Consider the following 21,018-nt stretch of genomic DNA (forward strand, 5'->3'; position numbering starts at 1 on the left):
CCTATCAGAATGAGAGGTGGCTTTGTTGGCTGGACTCACCTCTCTTGTGGTAGGACTATATGTTATGAACTTAATGTCTTACTGATTCATTTTGATAGCTAGCATTTGAAACCTATCAGGGAGTCACATTAGGTCAAATGGGTGGAACCTTCATGAATAGGATTAGTGCCCTAGACCCTAGAGAAGTGAAAGACCCTAGACACCCTAGAGAGTTTTCTGCTCTTCCCCCATGTGAAGACAGTGATAAGGCACTGCCTATATTTAAATCAAGAAAGGGGACACCAGAGTTTGCAAAAACATCCTTTAATAACTGTTACCTCTTTCTCAGTGCTCCCTTCTCAAGTGACTTTGTCTTGAGAGTGGCAACAAGGGCTACTCATTGCTAGTTATCTAAAAGTAGATTGGGTTGGGGAGACCCTGAGAAGACTGGGGAAAGGCTTCCATCCCTCAAAGTCAGATGGCACCAAGGCTTCTCAGGACACGTTCTTAGGCTGGATTGACCACTTGGCTCATCATCAGGCTGCTCCATGTGAACTTGTCAAAGAGCAGGAGGATGAAGGGCTTGTTGAACTTGATGTCAAGTGGTTCAGAGCGCAGGTGTAGGGGAGCCCCGTTGGTAGAATTAGGCAACACATTCCCTTCATCCAGTTGTAGCATGGCCTTGTGGACCATCTGTGAGAAACACACCAAAGGCAGGAAGTAAATCCCTGGTAGGAGGCAGGAGCTGCTCACATCCCATCACAGGGGCACTGTGTGTTCCATGGAAGGTGAAATAGCCAAAGTGCTCAAAACATCATGTGTGTGCTCTGTAGCAAAACAGCAGCTCTGACCTCAGACTGCACCCAACTTTCTCTCCGCTGGAATGGCAGGTGACACCCACCACATGAGGTCAGAGCAAGTCTTGGGCTCTTCTTACCAGACCCAGGGCTTTAAGAGATGGCACTCTGTCTAATCTGCTATGCAAACAGCAGAGTGGATCTTGTCTGATGTGCTTGTGCCTACTTGGCTTAGGAAAGCCTAGATTGAAGCAGAAATGTAAAGCCCTGGTTGTTGGGGTGTTCATTTTAATGATTAGCATTCTATAGAAGTCCGAAGACAGCCAAATGGTCAACAGCTGGTTTAGAAATCCTGGGACAGATCCTACCCTGATAACTAAACAATGGATGACAGTCAATGTATTCTTTGTACCCCCTGTGGGGAAACTCTCTCATCAACTTCATTTCACAGCAAGTCTGAGGGGCTCAGAATCTCTCTGGGATGGGCTCCTGCAGCCAGGCAGAAGCTGAGCCATGATTGGAATGCATCTCTGCAGTAGCTCTTAAGGACTTGAGATTTTTGAGTTGACAGGTCGAAGGTCAAGCATTCCACTGTTCTTGCTGCTGCCAATGATTGTTTTTCTGCTAACTCTGTGAGCACTTTGAGCTCTTCACCCTAAGTTAAGGATCCCTCTGAGTACTGGGACAATGTGTATTACCCTTGAATATGAACTTAAAGCTCCCATCACTAATCAATGTCCTTTAGGGCTTAGAAAAGTCAATTCTTCAACACTACTATGCAGTTATACTGAAAAGTACCCCTTCTTGTCTTTTTTTTAAATAAATTAATGATAAAAAGGAGACTTTTGTGTGGCTGAGTCTTCTCAAGGACTTTCCCATTCACACAACACATTAATTGAACTCATAGATCATTAAGTAATGTTTTCATGCACCCTGAACCCTTGTGTTTGGAGGACAGTGACCACATCTGAGTAACGGAAACAGATCCAGATCCTAGCACAGGTACATAGTAGATATTCAATCAAAATGTCCTGAACAAAGTTATGAATTCAGAACATCAAGCTGAAAACTGAAACATGAAATTGAGTAGAAGGCCTGGTGTGATGTCAATGAGACCTCCACCCTGTCTTCTACTTCTTTTTGCCAGGGGCTGCTCTCACTTCCATCATGACAACTTTGTTTTCCATTGTTCATCCTCTGTGAGGCTTCATGGGATGGGTAGCCACCCATCCCATGGTAGCCAAGATGTCTATGACCCTCACTAGTCATTAGCTTTCTGTGTGGTTATTTTCTTGCTGAGCCCCTGTTTACTGAACTGTGCTTGAAGGGGCTTGAACCTGGGGTTTGTCATTTGGGACCTATGGGATCTTTAATAAATAGGCTGTATTGCTTGCTATTAAGATTTTTAGTGTAGATTTTGGAGAAAGGCTCCCAAGACACTTACCGTTAATGTCAAGGGAACATCTTTGGTGTTGCCTGAGAAATCTGATTGGTTGGTGAGCAAGTCCTTAATGTTCAGGTCTTCCAGCACGTCTTTAAGGTCATAGGTATCAGACATGGAGAATTTCGGGATGTATAGGTTCACCTGCCTGTTCAGGGTGAAGTAAAAGAAGTTAGAGGGAAAGGTATTCCCTGGATGATTCCTTTCAAGAAAACATTATTTAAATTGTGGCATTGTTATTACTTGCTGAATTTATTCAGATTTACAGGGAGGAATATCAGAAAATCAGAACAGAAAGGTGTGGAGAATAGATAGTTTGGCAATGAAAATAGCTTATCCTGGTTAAACTTGGGGATAGGATGGGTTTAGATAAAGTGACCATATTTTTGTTAAAAAGATTAATGTTATTAATGAGAAACCAGGAACTCTTCACTGGGATAATAGAAAAGAGCCTTGAGTGCAAATTTCCACTCACTCATCAAGAGCTCTAAATTATCATTTGAAAAGATAGCACCTGAAGTAATAGAGTTTTCAAGATACCTGTAAGAAAATAACTGCCTAGGAAAGTATCTTTTAAGTATCAGACACAAAGGCACATGTCTGTGGTTCAAGGGGTAGCATTTCAACCAGACAGCAGAACTTGACATCATCCACATTGTAGAATTTGGTAGCATGAGAGATGCAAAATCGAAGGGTCATAGAGGCTGGCACTAAGTTTCCAGAAAGTCTCTGAGACCAAACAATGTAGATCCCAGAATGTTGAAAATGATATGACCTTGGGATAACTGCCAAGGAAACTTTAGGCACAGAGTGGAATCATCCCGAGAGAGACTTCATCATCTTTAGACAGAAAACGTGAGAAAATGGGGCTACCCAAAGCTGTCGGGGCCTAGGTCATGCCACCAAGAGATCTAGATGCCAGACATAAAATTGCAGGATATTGTTTTTGTCTTTCTGAATTTCAGTCTTGCTTTGTTCTATCTCTCCTCTCCCAATCCAGACTTTTGTCATTGGAAATTTTACTCCGTAATGTTGTTTATTAGAAGTATGTAAACTGGTTTCTTAATTTTACAAGGACTTACAGTCAAGATCATTGTATCAACTGCATCAAGTCTCAAAGAAACTTTTGACTTTTGAGCAGTGTCAATAATATTAAACCTATTGAATTTTTAAAGAAGTATTAAATTCATTTTGCATTATGGGATAGTTATGCACTTATGGGGGCCAGTAATAGGATTTAATAGTTTAAAAATGGTGTTTTGAGTATTAAGTTGTCAAGAGATGAACTTGTAATGATTATTCTTCATTGTGGATTTTAGAATCTCCTAGGAGACACACTTTTGGGTGCATCTGTGATGGTGTTTCCAGAGAGGTTTAATTATAGATGGATGACTAATCTTAAGTGAGGGTTGGGTGTCTTGACTGAACAAAAGGGGCAAAAGGGAGCCAGTGCTCTGCTTCACCACAGATGGGCCCAAAAACAACAGCCAAGTTATTATGGACTGAAGCCTCTGAAACAGAAGACAAAAACACATCTTTCCATCTTTTTTAATGTTTCTCTCTAGTATTGATAGAAAAAAACCAACACAAAAAATTGGTATCAGGAATGGGGTGATTTCTGTGAATACTTGAAAATGTGTTTAGAAGCCTTGAGAACTGGCTTGAGGAATTTGGAAATGTTTGGAGATATGGGCTACAGAAACTCTACAAGTCTATAGAAAGGAGCTTAACATGTGATTAGAGTAGGATCTCAGAAGATCAGAATGAATCATATCTATATAGAGAGTAAAGAGTGCTCCTGTTTGAGTTTCAAGTGGGAACAAGAGCGGAGTGGGGAACAGGACAAAAGGATGTTCATGTTACATTCTGGCAATCCACTCTTTGTTCATGCCTTGAGACTTGCATGCATTTAAAGATGATGAACAAAATCACATAGCACTGGACATTTCAAGGTAACTCTGCAGTCAGGTCATGGGTTCTGCTGGATGCCCTTTTTTTTGGGCACAGGTGTCAGGGGGTGCAGATTTACAGTGAGATCAGGAACAAAAGAACAGAGTGGAAAGATCTAAAAAATATATACAATCTGGTCAGAAAAAGAGCATGTTAAAAGTTGTGAACAAGGAGGGAAGGGTATGATTGTTAAAGATATTTGTATAATTACAAAGAAATGAACCTGGACTTTATGTCACAATCTTGTAATCTTAGCAACTCCAGACCCCAGAGCAGGAGTTTGATGTGTCAGAGCCTGCTTGAGGCACAGAATGAGTTGATAGCCGGTCTGGGTAAACTTTGCCTTTAAAAGGGGGTTATTGGAGATAAAGTGCAGTAGTAAGTCTAGAAAAGAGAGACCCTTGGTTTAATTTTGAGTACTGAATTTTAAAAATGAAATAGGAGCCATACCTTGAGGTAAGATCATACACACCACAGGGTCCAGACATAAAAGTATAAACTCATTTACAAGACATTTTCTTAAGAAAGAAATGCAGCTAGAGCATCATGCTCGCACTGGGCACCTAAACATTTGTTTCTCCATGAGTTTTTCCACTATGGTTCATTGCCCAGGATGCAAATGCCAATTGCATTGTATTTTACAGAAGCTCCAAAGATCTACACTGAGGCTTACTTTTATAGTAAAGCCAGCCAAGAAAATAAAAAAAAATGGGAGATTAGTGTTTGGTGAGCTCCCTCTATAAGGAATTGATATAAAAATACAATATTCAAGATGGGTATGGCTATAAAATTCACAAGAAAGTACGACTGGATTTGTGGCATGTCCCAAGTTACCTCTGGATAGAGGAATCATAAGTATAACTTCTGGGCTAGAGAACCTCACAGCCTATGGGAAAAGTAAGACCCGAGTGTGCGTGTGTGGGTGTATATTGAAGAGAAGAAAACTCTACCTGCCTCATTTCCCAGAAACACACACAGAAACACATAAGCTGGCTGCAGGGCTTACCTTGGGGTCATAAGCTTGCCCCACCTATCAATTGTGTCCCGACTAAGTGCAGCGATGACAGTGTCCATCTGGCCCTGGTCTGGAAGAATGAAGAAGGCAGTTCCATTTCCCACATAGTCCATCTGTATCAGCTGGCAGGGGAAGACTGAGTCACGAAAGTAACCAATGCTGCCTGACTGGACCATCATGGGCACCTTCACGGTGCTTGTCTCATTCACATAGAAGTCCTCCTCTCTAGTATTTTCTGGGCTGAAGGGAAGTTCCCATATGCCTGGAAAGATGTGAGAGAGAAGAAATGAGGTGGATATCAATGATTAGGTTTGTGGACTGTGAAATTAAAAATAATCCTTGGATACCCTCTTCTGGGGCAACAGCTCATCAACTGTTTCTGTAGGAACCAGCTATGCAGCCACCTGCAGTGTGCCAAGAATAGCTCCAGATTTCCAGAGTTTTGATTATTCTCCAGGGGCTTAATGCCTGTTCTACAAGCAACCAAGTGGAGCAGCAGCAGGAAGCTGGGCTGTTCTTTCCCCTGCCTCTTGGATGGCTGAGGATTAGCTCTGCTTGAGACTGGTTACCAAACCCAGGAGGTTAGGGACCAGGGGCGAGGGAAGAGAAAAAACAGCTTTGGGTCTCTCGGATTTAGGATATGTCCCACTTAAGCTAGATGCTTGCCTGAGCCTCTGGGTCAGAAGTAGGCCTCAGTGCTGAAAATTCTAGTGGTCCTAGAACTCAAGCTGTGAACTCAGGGTCTCTGGTGGGAAGAGAGAGGAGCTGGTTTGGGGAGAAATGAGCCACCTTGACAGTGTGGCCCATTCCTGGAGGAGGCTCATGCCTCTGCCGCTTGGAAAGAGAGCAGACAGTGAGGCTTCCTGAGCATAGAGTTGGGATACAGAATGCCATCAGGCTCTCAGTCCCCTGTTACCCTCAGCTGGTGGGGTCACCATCCAGCCTGTTTGCTTGTGGTAGTACTGGTCAGTTCTGTCAGAAAGAATGCTGCTTCTTAGAAGGAGTCAAAACTTGTCTGATGGCAGCACTTCCCCCTCAGCTTCTTCTGTCAGGAGCTAGTTCCTCACAGAGTGACCCATTCCATTTTCCTGATTTCCATGGTTGTCAGCTAACAAATGCATACAGCTATTTTTCTGCCATAACTTGTCATAGCACTGTATTGGGAGGCTCTTGTGGGCTCTGGTGGAGGCAAGATGCGCAAGGACAGGGGAGGAATTTGATATTGGAGAGAGAGAGAGAGAGAGAGAGAGAGAGAGAGAGAGAGAGAGAGAGAGAGAGAGGTATGTATGTGTTTGTGTATTTGTATGTGTGTATATGTATGGTCTGTATGTGTTTGTATATCAGTATTGTGTGTGTATGTGATTGTATATCAGTGTTGTGTGTGTATGTGTGTGTGTGTGGGGTGTGTGTGTGTGTGTGTTTGCTATGTCTTGAGAACTTAGAGGAAGAAAAGAGCTGAGGCACAACTCTGAGAAGACAGAAAAAGTAGAAGATTTTAGACCAAGGCTTTCAACCTTGATAGTCTGAATATTTAGGGATCATGGCACCATGGGGGTGTGGGGGCTGTGTGTATCTGTTTGTGTATTTGCGTGTGGTCTCTGTATGTTTGCTTGTGCGTGCATATGTGCGTATGTGTACCTGTGTTTGTGTACATTATGGTTAGTATTGTGAGTGGCCATGTTCAGCAGCCTTTTTGGTCTCTACTTATTGGACACAAATAGCTCATCCTATCTCACCCCTCGTTGTGACAAAAAAAACTGTTCCCCCAAGGTTGCCTAATGTCCCTGGGAAGGAGGAAGCATCATCACCTTCCCCTGAGAATCTGTACTATACAAGACTTACATATTTGATTCTCGGGGATGAGGTGTCTCCAAAGCAACATTAGATTGGTGGAGGGGCACACAGTGATGACACCTTCTTGGTTGTCCTGTAGAGGTTTCATTCCAGGAGGTCTATCATGAGTTCTAGAATCTATAATTTTAGCAGTGCTTTTAAGAAGTGTTCAAGAACAGTCCTGTGGAGATCCTAGTTCCAACCTGGTAGAGACTGGCATTTGTTAGGGGGTAGGACCTGGTCAGAGATGGCTGAGAGCTCTAGGCCATTTTGAGTGGGATGGCTTTGGGGATTCTAGAGAAATCTGCAGTAGAGGGAACTTAGCATGATAAGCAGGGGAGAGCAGTACCTCTGAGGAAGATGTAGTTGACCAGGATGAAGGAGGCTGGACTATCCAGGTCTGAGAACACATGCTCAATTTTCCCCTGTGTCTTATCCTTGACATGCTGGTTGATCTGTTGGCTGGCTTTAGTCCAGTCCTCAAAATCGATGGCCAAGGCCTCTGACTCATAGTATTGTTTGACGTCTGCTAAGAACGAGTCCTTCAGCTTCAGCTTCTGGAGGAGGAACATGGCATTGCCCATGTTCATCTCTAAGCCAGTATCGGACTGCTTGAGAAGGTAATTGAGGTACTGGAAACTCTGGTGGATCTCAGCTTCAGAGGTCTCTGTGAGGTTGAAGCCTAGACTCTGGAGAGACTGAGTCTGGGCAGAGCCAAGGGATACCATGGCCAGAGCCATGGAGATGCTCACTGGGGAGATTAAGGTGTTCTTGTCTGGATTTAGGGCCACTAGGCGTTGGTACAAGTTGAAGGCAAAGTCAACATTGGTGGGAGCCAGGCCTCGGTGAGAATTTGAACTCTCATTAGTGCTGGCTTGGGCAGTCCAGAGGCCACTGGTGCAGAGCCAGAGGAGGCAGGTATACAGGGCGAGTGACATTGTTCAGTTGACCAGGCCCTGCCAAATCAACAGTGCTTGTTAGATGCTATGACAGTCATACAGTCAGGGGCACAAGGCGCTGTGAAAGGCCCACTTTGTCCCTATCCTTCCTTCACATTGGCTGTGACCCAGGCAACCCAGAGCTCTGGGCTTCAGGATCCTCATTTGAAGATGTGTTTGACTCAGTGTGGTTGCTAAATGCCTAACACCCCCCAAGCATTTTGCCTATATTCTCATGCAAGTTTTTTTTTTAAACCCACAAAATAAACTTCATTAATTCATCTCTAGGCAGTCAGAAACTCTCACAGGTTAAGGTACCTACACAAATCACATATTCAACATTCAAGGGAAAAAAAAGAAGGTTAATCAAGGATAGAGGATCTATGTCTGACCAAGTTTTCCTTCAAAACAGAGCGCTTGCCAAACCACACATAGTTTGCACATTACTAAATTCTGCAAAATGGGTTTCCTTTGGACTCCAGGTCAGAGTGAAAAGTCACTGGACATCAACTGGAAGCTGATGGAGTGATAAAGGAAGCCACCAAAGGGCAGGGTGCAGACAAGTCAGCAAGCTAGGGGCCATTGGAATGTTTACTGTGCAAACCCACCCTTTAACATTCTATGTGGGTTTTAAAAGCCTTTGATGTTGACTTGATGGCCTCTGTGTTAACCACTGTATACGGCAAAAAAGAAGCTTCTCTGACAAGGTAGGCTTGAGAGTCATGCTCATCTATGAGCAAACCAGGCTCTGCGTTGGTGGCATCTGGGATAGGGAGAATCAGTTCTCTTTAGTAATGCCACTCCTGAGAGACTAGCCAGGCTTCAGTAGATGGCCCTACTCCTGTGCACCCACTGGCTACACGAAGCAGCCTCTACATGAAGTATCTTTTTTATTTTTTACAGAGCACGTCAAGATGAGAAGGATGTAGGATGTAGGAGAGTCAGACCCAAAGAAGAGGCAAGGGCTAGTGGACTTGGTCGGAACACACATCCCTTGGTGAAGTTTTCAGACAAGATGAGCCATGGATCAAAATTAGACATCAGTGTTTTGAGGGTTACCCAATCCAGAAAGATAGCATCTGTGACTGAGGAGAGGTCAGGGCAGGACACTGTGCAGAAGCTGAGTTTACAGGAGTCCCCCAGTACCCCTATGGGACTCACCCTAACTGATGGGGGCTAGAGGTCCTCATGACCCATTCCTTTACTCTTATGTTGGACTGCTCGCCATCTGGCTGCAGCACTGCTGAGTGTCACAGCCCCCTCCCCCATTCTTACTCTGTTGCAAACCAGGTCAGAGGTTAGGGCAGGACAGGGCAGGCAAGGCAGGGCAGATCACTACAATCCCCTAGTGTTTGCTGATCTCTGGCCTGGCCTGAAACCTGGAGGTAAAGATGGCCCTCTTCTGACTCTGCTTCCTGTGGCTCTACTCTAGGCCCATCCCTTCCTTCTCTTCCCTGGCTCATTCCCTCTTGGTCTTTGAGACTCAGGTGCTTGGTCATTGCTTCCAGGAAGCCGTTCTCCACCCCTTCTCTCTGTCCCCATTCTTGTGTTCTATACAGGGACATCTTGGTTTCAGCACTGGGTCATACCTGTCTATGAATCCCCTTTGGGGAAGGACCCCAGTCAACAGTAGACTGGACCTTCTTTCTCTTCCTGCTGTTTCTGGGTGCAACTGTGTGCCTCACTCTCCCTCTGTCAGATCTGCAGGATGGAGATTAAATCCCCCTGCTGCACAAGACTGTTATGAATGCCTGGAGTGGCCATCATCAGTGTATGACTTACACAGACTCATTTGGGAGTCATCCTAGACCTCATTGTAGAGCTGGGTGAAGCAGAGCTTCCGTGTAGGACTGGCTGTCCTCAGAGCCACACCTCTTACTTTCTCTATGAAAACCACTTGGCCAGCAAGGTGACTCTTTAAGGCCAGCCAACACAAAAGGCTAAGGGTCATGTGTTTCTAGTAATATCTTCCTTGCCACTCCTCTGTGTCTGGGACCAGGAAGGGATTTAGGCATCATAGCTTTTGTTATGATGCAGAGTGAAGCAGGTCCTTCTCCTTCCAGCTGCATCACCCCCACTATAAGTTACCAAATGAGGAGTTATGGCAGAGGGTGTGTGGGCACTCTTTAGAGTGTCCCTGTGTATACCAGCTGTGCACTACGACCCCACCCAATAGTGCTACCTGGCACTAATCCATCTGAGGTCTGAGATTTCCTCCCATTCCTGGATGCTAAGGCCGCTCCATCAGGCAACAGGTGACAGCCTCCTGCAAGGTAAGGAGTCCAGGGGAACTCAAACCCCAGTGGCTGAACCACTGACTGTGGGATCTGAGAAGTCTTCCACATGGTTGCCTCATGCCATAACTAGCTGCCCATCATGCTCATCTATTAAAATCTCAAGCAAGCCACAGGCATGGCTGTGTTCTGGAGTGCAGCAGATGTCGAGGTGGGGATCATGGCAGGAGCAAGAGGCACAGAGTGCTTGCTCTCAGGGGTGACTCACGTCTGCTGCTGTGGGCTCCGGCTGTTCCTTCTGGTTGTGCTTTGCTGCCCAGGAATCCTAGCACACGTACAGTAAGGCTTCGGGGAGACTCCTACTAAATCTTGTTTGCTGGTATCTTGCTGGTTAATGGTTAGAGGAGAGGGGCAGTGGCCTTCACCATTTGGTGGTCCCCACCCCCTGAGCATCAACCAATGGGAGGCTTTATAAAAAGTGAGGGTAAACATGCAATTCTGCAAATTAACTTGACACTGCATCCTGTCCCCTAGTTTTATTTTTAATATCAAAGTGTGGCTGGAGTTGCGTCAGTATTTGTGGTTGCCCTGTGCCACCTGGCAGGGGACTCATTGGTGTCGTTAAGAAGCACCATGGCATGGACTCTGTGGGGAGCGAGGTGCCTGGCACCAGGAGGGGAAGAATCAGGCAAGGGTGGGAGAAACAGAGAGGCATGAATGAATGTGTGGCCATGCAAGGACTTTCCCTGGGCTATCTCAGGCCTCCCAATGATTCAGTGATCAGACTGCTACTATCTCCCTTCCTTATGAGACTGACTTGACCTAGTTTTGTTTTTGGTTTTAATTTGATTTTTTCTGTAGCTCCCAGGGGCTGAACCTTATGCATGCTGGTCAAGGACTCTGCCACTGAGCTACATACCTCAGCAGCATCTCGTCTTTAAATAAGGAAATTGAGAAGGGTTGCAGATGAAGTGAGCTGCCCTGCAAACATTTCCATCCTCAAGCCCAGCACCCTTCCTCCCACCCAAGTGTTTTATTCCCCAGATCGACACATGCATCAAAGTTACAAGAAATATCATTTGTGGTTGTTTGTCTTTCTTCATGAATAGGACTCCCAAAGAGTGGGAAGGGTTGCAGGGTCTCCAGTCCGTCGCTATGGCGTTCATTTGCTTCTCTCTCATTCCGCAGTACTTCCACATTCATTCTACTACTTCCTGTCATTCCTTGGGGAGAAAGAGTCTTCCGGAGCCCCAACTGATATGGTCTCGAGAACCTCACAGGCTAACAGCGAAGGAAAATGTATTGATTGGTTGGTTGATTGATTGACTGCCTCAGAGTTTCTTTCATTCCCTCAGAGGACAATGGATAGGACTATTTGTCTATCCCTGGACCAGCCACAGTGTTCAAAGGAATGTGCCTCTGTGATTCCCCACCCTCAGCTCTGAGCCCCCGGCCCCAAGTACCGAGCCCTGTGCCCCAAACCCTGAGCCTGAAGCCTGGAGCCCAGAGCCCCAAGCCCAAAGCTCAGAGCTCTGTGCTTGGTTGACAGCAGCACCACTTCCAGTTGAGAATGAAGGAAGCTGCTCCCATGGGAAAGAAGAAAGGTTGGAGGTCATGCCTGGAAGTTTGGGCACCCTAGTTTTGTTAATTGTTACTCTTTTTCCTTCAGGGTCCGGCGGTGTCTCTGGCAGGGGTCCTGCCGCTCCTGGGCCCTCCCCCACGGGAGCCCAGAGGCCTTATACAGTTTCCTCTTGGGCCAGGGATGTGGGCAGGGGTGAGCAGTGTTGGTGGTCTCTTCCGCTCTGCAGCCTCAGGAGTGCCCACCTGACCAGGCGGTTGGGTCTCTCTCTCACCGGGTCTGGGAGCAGAGAGCTGCTGCCAATTGTTACTCTTTTTAAGCTTTCTATTTTGTAATCCCATTTTGGACTTGATAGCCAAGGATTTATCTCATTCTAATTTGTAGATTAAGTATTATTCACAGTTAACTGAGTGTGGGGGTGTGCTCCTTCAATTCTGGCACTGGGGAGGCAGAGTCAGCTGGGTGATATCCTGGTGTGCACTCCCAACAGGCCTGAGCCACTCTGCTTCCACAGGCTGGTGTTTGCAGCCCATACAACCCGTCTCATTGGTTTGCTCATTTTCTATGACTTTCCTTGGCATGTTTCTGAACATTCCCAATTCCTGGTATCTTTGGCATCCTGGGATATCCACCGATGCTCAAATGTTACACCTACAGTTCACTCATTATTAACCATCCCAGGGGCTCTTTTGTGGGAATTTGTTCCCACTGCCTTCTGTAGGAATGTGTGCAGATGCCTAAGTGAACCTGTAACTCTTGTATTCTCCATATCTGTAAAAACCAGTACCATGTGGATGATGTGAGGGTCAGCCAGGTGGAGAGAATCACGAAAGACTCAGGAAGTCAACAGAGAACTCACAGGGCTCAGGAAACTCCTGAAAGTTACAAGATTCACAAGGCCCCGTCTCAAGGTTATATAACTGGTAACAATTACTGGGTAGAGGAGACTCTTCCACAGACTGAGCACCATGTAAGTCTCCTCATTCCAGAGCTCCAAGGAGTCTTTCATTGTGACCCACCATGCATGCTAGTGTAGGAACTTTGTTGACAGGGTTGATTTGAGTCACCCCAGCTCCCGTGAGTAGGCCCAGTAAACTTGCTGATTGACTAAATGGGCCTTGGAATATTTTCTTGGATCTGTCACAGTGGGACTTTTCCTCAGGAAAAGTCACACAACAGCAGTGCTCTTTGGAATCTCATGTTCAGAAAAACTGGGCCCAGGCCTTGCCTGGCATGGGAAAGATCATGTCAAGCCAAAGACTACTGTGATCATTTTTCACAGGAGTCATTTGGCTGGCCTTCCCCAATCTGGCTATTTACCCAAGGAGTCATGAGCTATGTTGGCAAATACAGATGTCAACCAGTGCCATGTGTCAGTGTGTGGGTGACATAGGGAGGCTGGGTGCTCTCCAGAGGGCTTCTAACACTTCTCTTAAATCCTGAATTGAGAATATGGAACCTGGGCTGTGGTGTCACTGACACTACAACCTGTCTTTTGGGCCATGAGACCCACCTATGTCCTTTCCTGTTATTTATAGCCACTGGGGCCACCTGTTCTTACTCTTGATCTCAGGCTTTGGGGCAAATACTGAACCAGGTACTCCTCAAGCCCCCATCAGCTATCATGGGAAGGCCACTTATTTTGCTTTACTCTCCACGGCTTTCCTAGTGAGGGGTCTGAGTCTATTTAGTTACCTGCTTTGTCTTCCTTCTCCCACCATACTGAGTTCTGTTTTACTCCGTGGCATGCAGCTCACTGAGTTGAGTGCTATGCCTGGCACCTCTCACAAGCTCGCTCGCAGCTCTGCTACTGGATGTGTATTGACTGACTGGCTTTTCCTTTCAGGAACCCTATGGGGTAGATGTATTTTTATCCAGGGAAACATAACAAGAATAAAATCCAGACCTCTCAGTGGTCCCTAGGATCGTTGCAGTCCCCAGAATCTCTCTGAAATGTCATGAAGGTTAGCACCAGCAATGCATTAAAAGAGCATGGGATAGTGTTGATGTTTTGTAATTTATTTACCATGGATGCCAGTGAGTGTTGCTACCTCCACTGGGCATTTGGGAAACTGGCAGAGATGTCAGACAAATTCCCTGAGAAACATGGGCCGGGCAAATGGACTATGAAATGAATTTATGAAACTATGCACCACAGCCAGAGCCCATGTGCCTCCCACTGACCTCTACCATCCTTCTTGGTTCAGCTCTCTCTTGCTATGTCTCACACGGGGGCAAAGGTCATGGCAGTCCAGGTTTGGGTCAGTGGAATTTTGTGGACCACATCCAGTGTCAGAGTCTGAGGGAGTATGCTGAGCTGGGCTGGAGCGGTTGTGTGATTGTCTGCCATTCGTTCAGATGTGTCCCATGGGCTCACAAGTTAGCAGTGGCTCAGGGAAGTTCCAGAAACATGAGGTAAAAGAGGCAGATTGTGCCGGGGCCATCATCTCTCTCTTGAGGAAAACTGAGTTCTATCTGAAACTCTGTCATAGTCAAGGTCAATGACCCTCAACAAGTTGCCTCAAGTCTCTGAGGCTCAGTGTGTTTATCTGTTTTCCATTTTTTTTTTGTAATGAAATGCTAACAGCTGTGAAACTTCAAAAAAAAAGTTCATTCACTTCACAGTTGTGGAGGCTCCAGGGAAGTGTTCCTCAGTCTTCTTCATGCTGCCGCCCTCACACTATGGTGACCCCAACCATAAAATTATTTTGTTGTTACTTCATAACTATTTTTCTACTATTATGAATCATATTGTAAATAGTTTTGAAGACAGAGATCGTGACCCACAGGTTGAGAATGGCTGCTCTAGGGAATTTTATGGTCATCATCTTGGCTCTGGTGAGAACCTCAGTATGGATGGTATCACAGTGGTCAGAGCAGTCACAGGTGTGAGAGATCACAAGGCAGGACAAGCAGCCAGAAAGCAACTGGGGAAACAAATAAGGACCTATGCTAACCTCTTCTGGGTGAACACCCTCAGTTAAGAATTTGCCATCAGGCCTTAGCTGTTGGAAGTCATATCACCTCAATACTGAAATACCAAGCTGTACACAACAAGGCACATCCAGATCATAACTTTTAGCTTTTTAAATATTGTGTGTGTGTGTGTGTGTGTGTGTGTGTGTGTGTGTGTGTGTATGGTGTTGTGATGTGTGTGTATGTGCATATGTTATGCAAGTGTGCACACACATGTGCTAGGCTATATATGGAGGCCAGAAGTTGAAATCTAAAATAACTTCCTTAATGAATTCCTTGGTTTTTGCTGTGATTAAACTGAAATTGTGAGATCCAGGCATGGTGGCACATGTCTTTAAATCTCAGCTCTCAAGACACAGAGGCAGGCAGGTGTCTGTAAGTCCAAGGCCAGCTAGGGCTACACAGTGAGATAGAATTTCCCCCTCCTTCATCCCTCCCTCCATACCTCAGAGAGAGAGAGAGAGAGAGAGAGAGAGAGAGAGAGAGAGAGAGAGAGAGAGAGAGAGAGAGACTGAGACCGACCTTGGGAGAAGAATAATGAGTCAGTATCTAGCAAAGACAAATAAAATCAGACAACCAATGCCTGGGAAGCACCTTAGAAATCACTAGGAAAACTTGGTAAGCTAAGTTTCCATCTTGGCCCCCATCTTGGGTCCTATGTGGTACATTCTGGAGGATTATTGTGGTAGGGGGTTTTGGAACTGTTTGAACAGAGAAGAAATAGAGCCATAGTGATTAGTGATGTCTGTCATGGGCATGAGGACAGAAGGACTGGCATTATAGACCAGTGTTTGCCATTCACAGAGGCCACAGCTCTTGTTGTGCAGATGAGGAAATACAGGTTGGAAGAACCTGGACCTTCCTAAGGGCCACCCACTGGAGTCAAATGAAAATTATTTAATAAATCTCATTTTGTGTGTTTTATGCTCCATACCAGAAAGTCCTCTTTGCTCTCCCATGGCTTCTCTGGGCATTGATGGGAAGCCATAACCAATTTCCAGCCTGTCCAATGGGAAAAAACACCTGATAGCAAGTGCACATTGAATTTGATCTCTACACATGCACACCCACATGCCTCTGACCTTCACCTGCCTCTGTTTATTGAGCAAACAAACCTTTGAGCCAGTTTACTGAACCTCACCTAGCTAATCTCAATGCTGTTTCAGGGGTCTCGCCCCCCACTACTTGAGCACCTGCTGTATACTTGGAACTTTAGCTGTAGTGCCATATCCAAAAAGCAACCTCGAACCCTAGAAGGAACTACGAGTCCCCCTCCCCAACCTTTGTGAAAGGCGAAGAGGACTTCAAGTGCATTAGCCACTTAGTCACTAAGACATAGCTTGTGAATGGCTGGCTGAAGGAGTGGACCCCAGCCAACATGCCCAAAGTCAGTCATGATAACATGCTTATTGCCTGGGTCCTGGTCATGAGTTCAGATCCCAGGGGATGACAGTTGTCTATCCCTTCATCCCTCCCAAGGCAGATGTCAGTACATGCTCATTCCCCAGGGTCTGACTTTGCAAGAGGGGATTCCTTTCCCCAAGCTCTACTGAATGTCCTCCTTACATGGCTACTTAGGTTCAAGGACAAAGATCTGCTCAGGATGTGTTCTTCTCCAGGTTCCTCCTTCTGTGAAGACTAGGCAAAACCATCTATGCTACTCTTCTATGATAGCCACAGTGGAATACCACAAACTAGATGGCTCAAAACCTAGAATTCCTTGCCTCTGCCAGTATTGCTGGGTTTAAAAATCACTGTTTCTTGACATCATCAAGCGCTTGTGCAGGGTCACTTTGTATTTTCCCCTCTTGAACTTAGATTCCGTCACTTCTCCCAGAAGCTCCTGTTTCAGTGCTGTGACTGACATTAGAGACAAGGTCTCAGTGTTTCACAGCCCCTTGCAGCCTTACGGTGCTGTTTCTAGATTCTCAGCAAACTCTCCAGGAAGATGCCTGGCAGAAAACCCATGCACATGCATCTATGAGCACCTATGCATATTCAGTCTATGAATATATTAAGATAAAATGTCAATTCATACTTATACTTCCAGCTATCAGCCATAGGATAGTTAAGTTTTGTTTAAATTTGTGTGTGAGTGTGCCTGTGTATCTATGTGTGTCTGTGTGTGTGCAAGCCTGCGTGCACCACAGTGAACCTGTAGAGGTCAGAGGACAAGTTGTGGGGGTTAGTTCTCTGGGTTAGGAGAAGGAGGAGGAGGAAATAAAGAGGGAAGAGAAAGAAAAAGGAAAGGAAGAGAGGAGGAGGAGGGAAGGAGGGGAGAGGAAGGGAGGAGGGGGAGGCAAGCGTGGGAGGGAGGAGGTGGGGAGGAGAAGGAGCAGGGAGTGAATGTCTTCTAACCCCAGTTTCCTTTTCATTTGAGTAACAAACATTCTGAGGTCAATGTGTTGAAAAGATCATGCATTCTCAATGAGATTTCCTAGGCACATTTTCTTCTTGGATATTGATTTTTTAGTATCTGAGTTTCTAACTTAATGATTTTATTTTTAAAGATTTATTTATTTATTATATATAAGTACACTGTAGCTGTCTTCAGATACACCAGAAGAGGGCACCAGATCTCTTTACAGATGGTTGTGAGCCACCATGTGGTTGCTGGGAATTGAACTCATGACCTCTGGAAGAGCAGTCGGGTGCTCTTAACCGCTGAGCCATCTCTCCAGCCCATGATTTTATTTTTAATTGCGTGTGTGTGTGTGTGTGTGTGTGTGTGTGTGTGTGTGTAATTGAATGCAGGTACCCTCAGAAGTCAGAGGTTTAGAATTCCCTAGAGCAGGAGTTACAGGGGGTTGTGAGCCGCCTTACGTGGGTGCTGAGAATTGAAAGCAGGTTTTGTGCAAGAGCAGCCCATATTCTTAACAATCATGTCATCTCTTCTGCCCTACCGTTCATTCCTGATAAATGTAGCACTATGTATTGTGTTATATTTTAATCAACTTGACACAAGCTAGGGTTGTCTGGGACGAGAACCTCTGCTGAGAAAATGCTTCCATTATTTTGGCCTGTAGGCCAGTTTGTGGGCAGCGTTTTGAGAACTAATGTGGAAGGGCCCAAACCATTGTAAGAGGTGGTACACATGGCAGGTTTGTCCTGGGTTGTATCAGAAAGCAGACTGGGCAAGCCATGATGAACAAGCCAGGAAGTAGGGTTCCTCACCTCAGTTCCCTCTTCCAGGTTGCTGCCCTCTGTGTTCCTGCCTTGGCTCCTCTCAATGATGGCCTATAATCAGGACATGTAGACAAATAAAACCTTTCCTCCTCAAATTGCCTTTGATCACCATTTTATCATAGCAATAGAGAGCTAAAATTATGATAGAAATTGGTACCAGGAATGGGGTATTCATGTGAGAGATTTGATCATGTTTTGGAGACTGCTGTGAAAGGATTTTGACATTTTGGCTTGGAAAAGCCATTGACTGTTCAGGATTAAGGAGATGCTGTGGCTACGAGAAAGATAATACTGAAAGAAATACATGCTGGGTGTGAAATGTCAGAGGGAAACAAAGTATCAGGGCCATTCATGTGATAAGTTTTATTAAGACAATCTGGAAGTGAAACTTTTGTGCTGGTTAGGTTTTGTTTTGTTCTGTCTTTGTTTTGTTTTTGTTTTTGTTTTTGTTTTTTGGCTTTTGGACAAATTGACATAGCTACAGTTATTTGAGAAGAGGGATCCTCAGTTGAGGAAATGTCTCCATGAGATTGGGACAGTCAGTGTGACAATTGCAGGCTGGGGATGAGAAATCAGCACTGATTGAGAAGAGGCCAGCAGCACTGAGAAGAGATCTTTTGGAGTGTTTCTCAGGATAGCACAGAAGAGCTGTGTCTTAGAGGAGGTCAAGTCTGTATCTCATGCTGGCCACTGACTGTGATCATGTGTAAGAATCTCCCACATGGTACTGGTTTTGACAAGATGAGGGCTTCAGGGTTGAGGTATGGTGGAGAGCATATGAATATGAAGCTTGGCATAGGAAAAGACAAGGAGAGATCATCGGTGAAGAAGGTGCAGTCTCATTAGCAGTGTAGACACCAGAACTGAAGGGATCAGGCTCACCCAGGAGGCCAGTGGTGAAGTCTGTGAAGACCCAAGCATACTGGTGCTGTTAAGACTGTGGGGAGACTACCAATGCCAAGGTCAGCAGCAGTCATGGAGTGGAGCCATTTTGAGCCTGTATGTTGTGAGTGGCAAAGCCTGAGAGGTGGAGTCCCTCAGCCTTTTGGAACCCTGAACATTATGATTGACTCCTCCATGTGGGACACTGGGTGACAGGATTTCTTTTACACTGCTTGTTTCTTTATTTTGTTTTTTTCAGAGTGTGACTGGGCTCTGAGTTTTCACTTGGGGAATAATGCGTATATAAGGTTTTCTTTTTTAGTTTTTATTTTACTGGGGCACACAAATAAGAGATGTTGGGTAGTTTAAAAAGATTGAACCTTTAAGGACTGTTAGTCGTTTGGAAGTTTGAATGTGTTTTAGATTGTGATATTGATATAAAGATGAGATTTTCAGGATAAACAAGAAAAGAAAGGCCATGGTTTAATAGAGATGTGTCACTTGACACATTTTTTTTTTTTTTGTCTACTTTTGTGGAATTTTGCCTACGTGACACAAGCTCGAGTCATCTGGGAAGAGGGAACCTCCATTGAGAAATGTTTCTATAAGATTAGCCTGAAGGTGAGCCTGATTAATGATTGATTAATGATTGATATGGTGGTGCCCCCCCAAGTGGTGGTCTTTGTTGGTTTAATAAAGCAGGCTAAACGAGCCCTGGGGAACCTTGGTGATCTTTTTGCAATCAAACTCAGATTTCATAGAAATTTCGTATCCTGGAACAATTTTTATTCCCCCTCATGTGAAGTCAGACAAATTCTAATTTCTAAAATCAGTAGTGAGAATAAACAATTTTATGTCTGTCAGACTGTCTATCACTACCTATCTGTCTGTCTGTCTATCTATCCATTCATCCATTCATTTATCCATCTTTCACTCATCAGATAACTGTATCATCACTTGTTATATCAATGTCTATGCTCAATGCATCTATAAATGATATATTTATTATCTCTGTGACATCTATAGTGACACTACTTACCTATTTATCATCTGTACCTACGTACCCACCTATTACCTATCACTCTATTTAAATATAAGGGTAGACAATATTTAAGAGTCTAGTTGTATCCCAATTGCACAACCTTGGTGACAGGGAAGGTTTGCGACTAGGGAGTCTGAGGTGAGGACAGCTGTAGCAGCGTCTGAGTGAGAGACATAAAGCTCAACAAGGGAGTAAGTGGAGGGGTGACCTCAGTCTGAGTGTGACAGGCTCCTGATGTCACAGGAGGAGAGGCAGGGGTGGATGAGAGTAGTTGTTGGTTATAGAAGTGAGGCCATGGGAAGCAGAAAGTGATTAGAAATTGGGGGGGAGGGATGGGATGAGGGTGGACTGTGTGAAGGAAAGGAGGCCTGTGTGAACAGTCACTGTCCTGAGCACCAGGGTGACTCAGAGGCCTGAGTGGAGGGTAAAGTGAGATCATTAGCTTGCACACAGTCTTTGCACTTCCCGAAGCAGCTGAGCCTCAAACATGGAGTCAGATGTTTTTAAGCAGGAATGAGAACAAAGGGCTGGGATGGAACTGATCTTCATGGACATTAATCAAGCAAAGGGGATATGATGAAAGACAGGGAAGCCAAACCGTAAGACTTGCTGGGTACATTGTGCTGGGGCAGAAGTGTGCTGGAGTTGCATACAAATGGAATGATCTGGAATGTTAGAAGGTAGCTATGTGTGAGGCAGGTGCTCAGCTACTGAGATTCCCTGCAGCTGGAGCCAGAAGTCTGGGAGACTCTGGAGAGGCAGCAGCTGTTGTATGACTGTCTGTGGGTCACTGGAGGCACAGTCAAAATCCCTATGATTTCCTATCAATCCGAGCAGCTTGTTCACCATAGCTCATTGGCACTGCAGGGAGAGCAGACACCTGACAGTAAGAACATGCATCCTGTGGGTTAGAGTTAACACATCCGTGCAGACATGATGGCTGTGAAGTGGTGCCACAATCTGTGCCTTTGGGATGGGGCTCTGGAAGTTGGAGACACACCTCTGTCTTGATCTCTCAGTTTCATGACTACTTTGTACACAGTTGGTGCTCAATGGATACTGACTCTAAGGCTTTGTGTGAAGACATCATCCTTCATGGAGGATGGCTTCCTCCTGGATAGAGCATGGGGAGTTCCATTGTGGCAGCAAAGCTAGAGTAGATGGCT

The 21,018-nt window shown here is 45.3% G+C and overlaps 1 protein-coding gene across 1 annotated transcript; it reads right to left on the reverse strand.

The window, feature by feature from the left end:
- Positions 1–287: 287 nt before the first annotated feature.
- Serpina6 (serpin family A member 6) lies at positions 288–10,508 on the reverse strand. The gene is given in 5 exon segments (NM_001009663.1): positions 288–672; positions 2,221–2,365; positions 5,174–5,444; positions 7,365–7,971; positions 10,456–10,508. Coding segments are annotated over 4 exon segments (1,191 nt in total). The 5' UTR covers positions 7,954–7,971; positions 10,456–10,508; the 3' UTR covers positions 288–486.
- Positions 10,509–21,018: the final 10,510 nt, after the last annotated feature.

This window comes from Rattus norvegicus, chromosome 6 (assembly GCF_021556685.1).
Source record: "Rattus norvegicus strain SHRSP/BbbUtx chromosome 6, alternate assembly SHRSP_T2T, whole genome shotgun sequence".
NCBI lineage: Eukaryota > Metazoa > Chordata > Mammalia > Rodentia > Muridae > Rattus > Rattus norvegicus.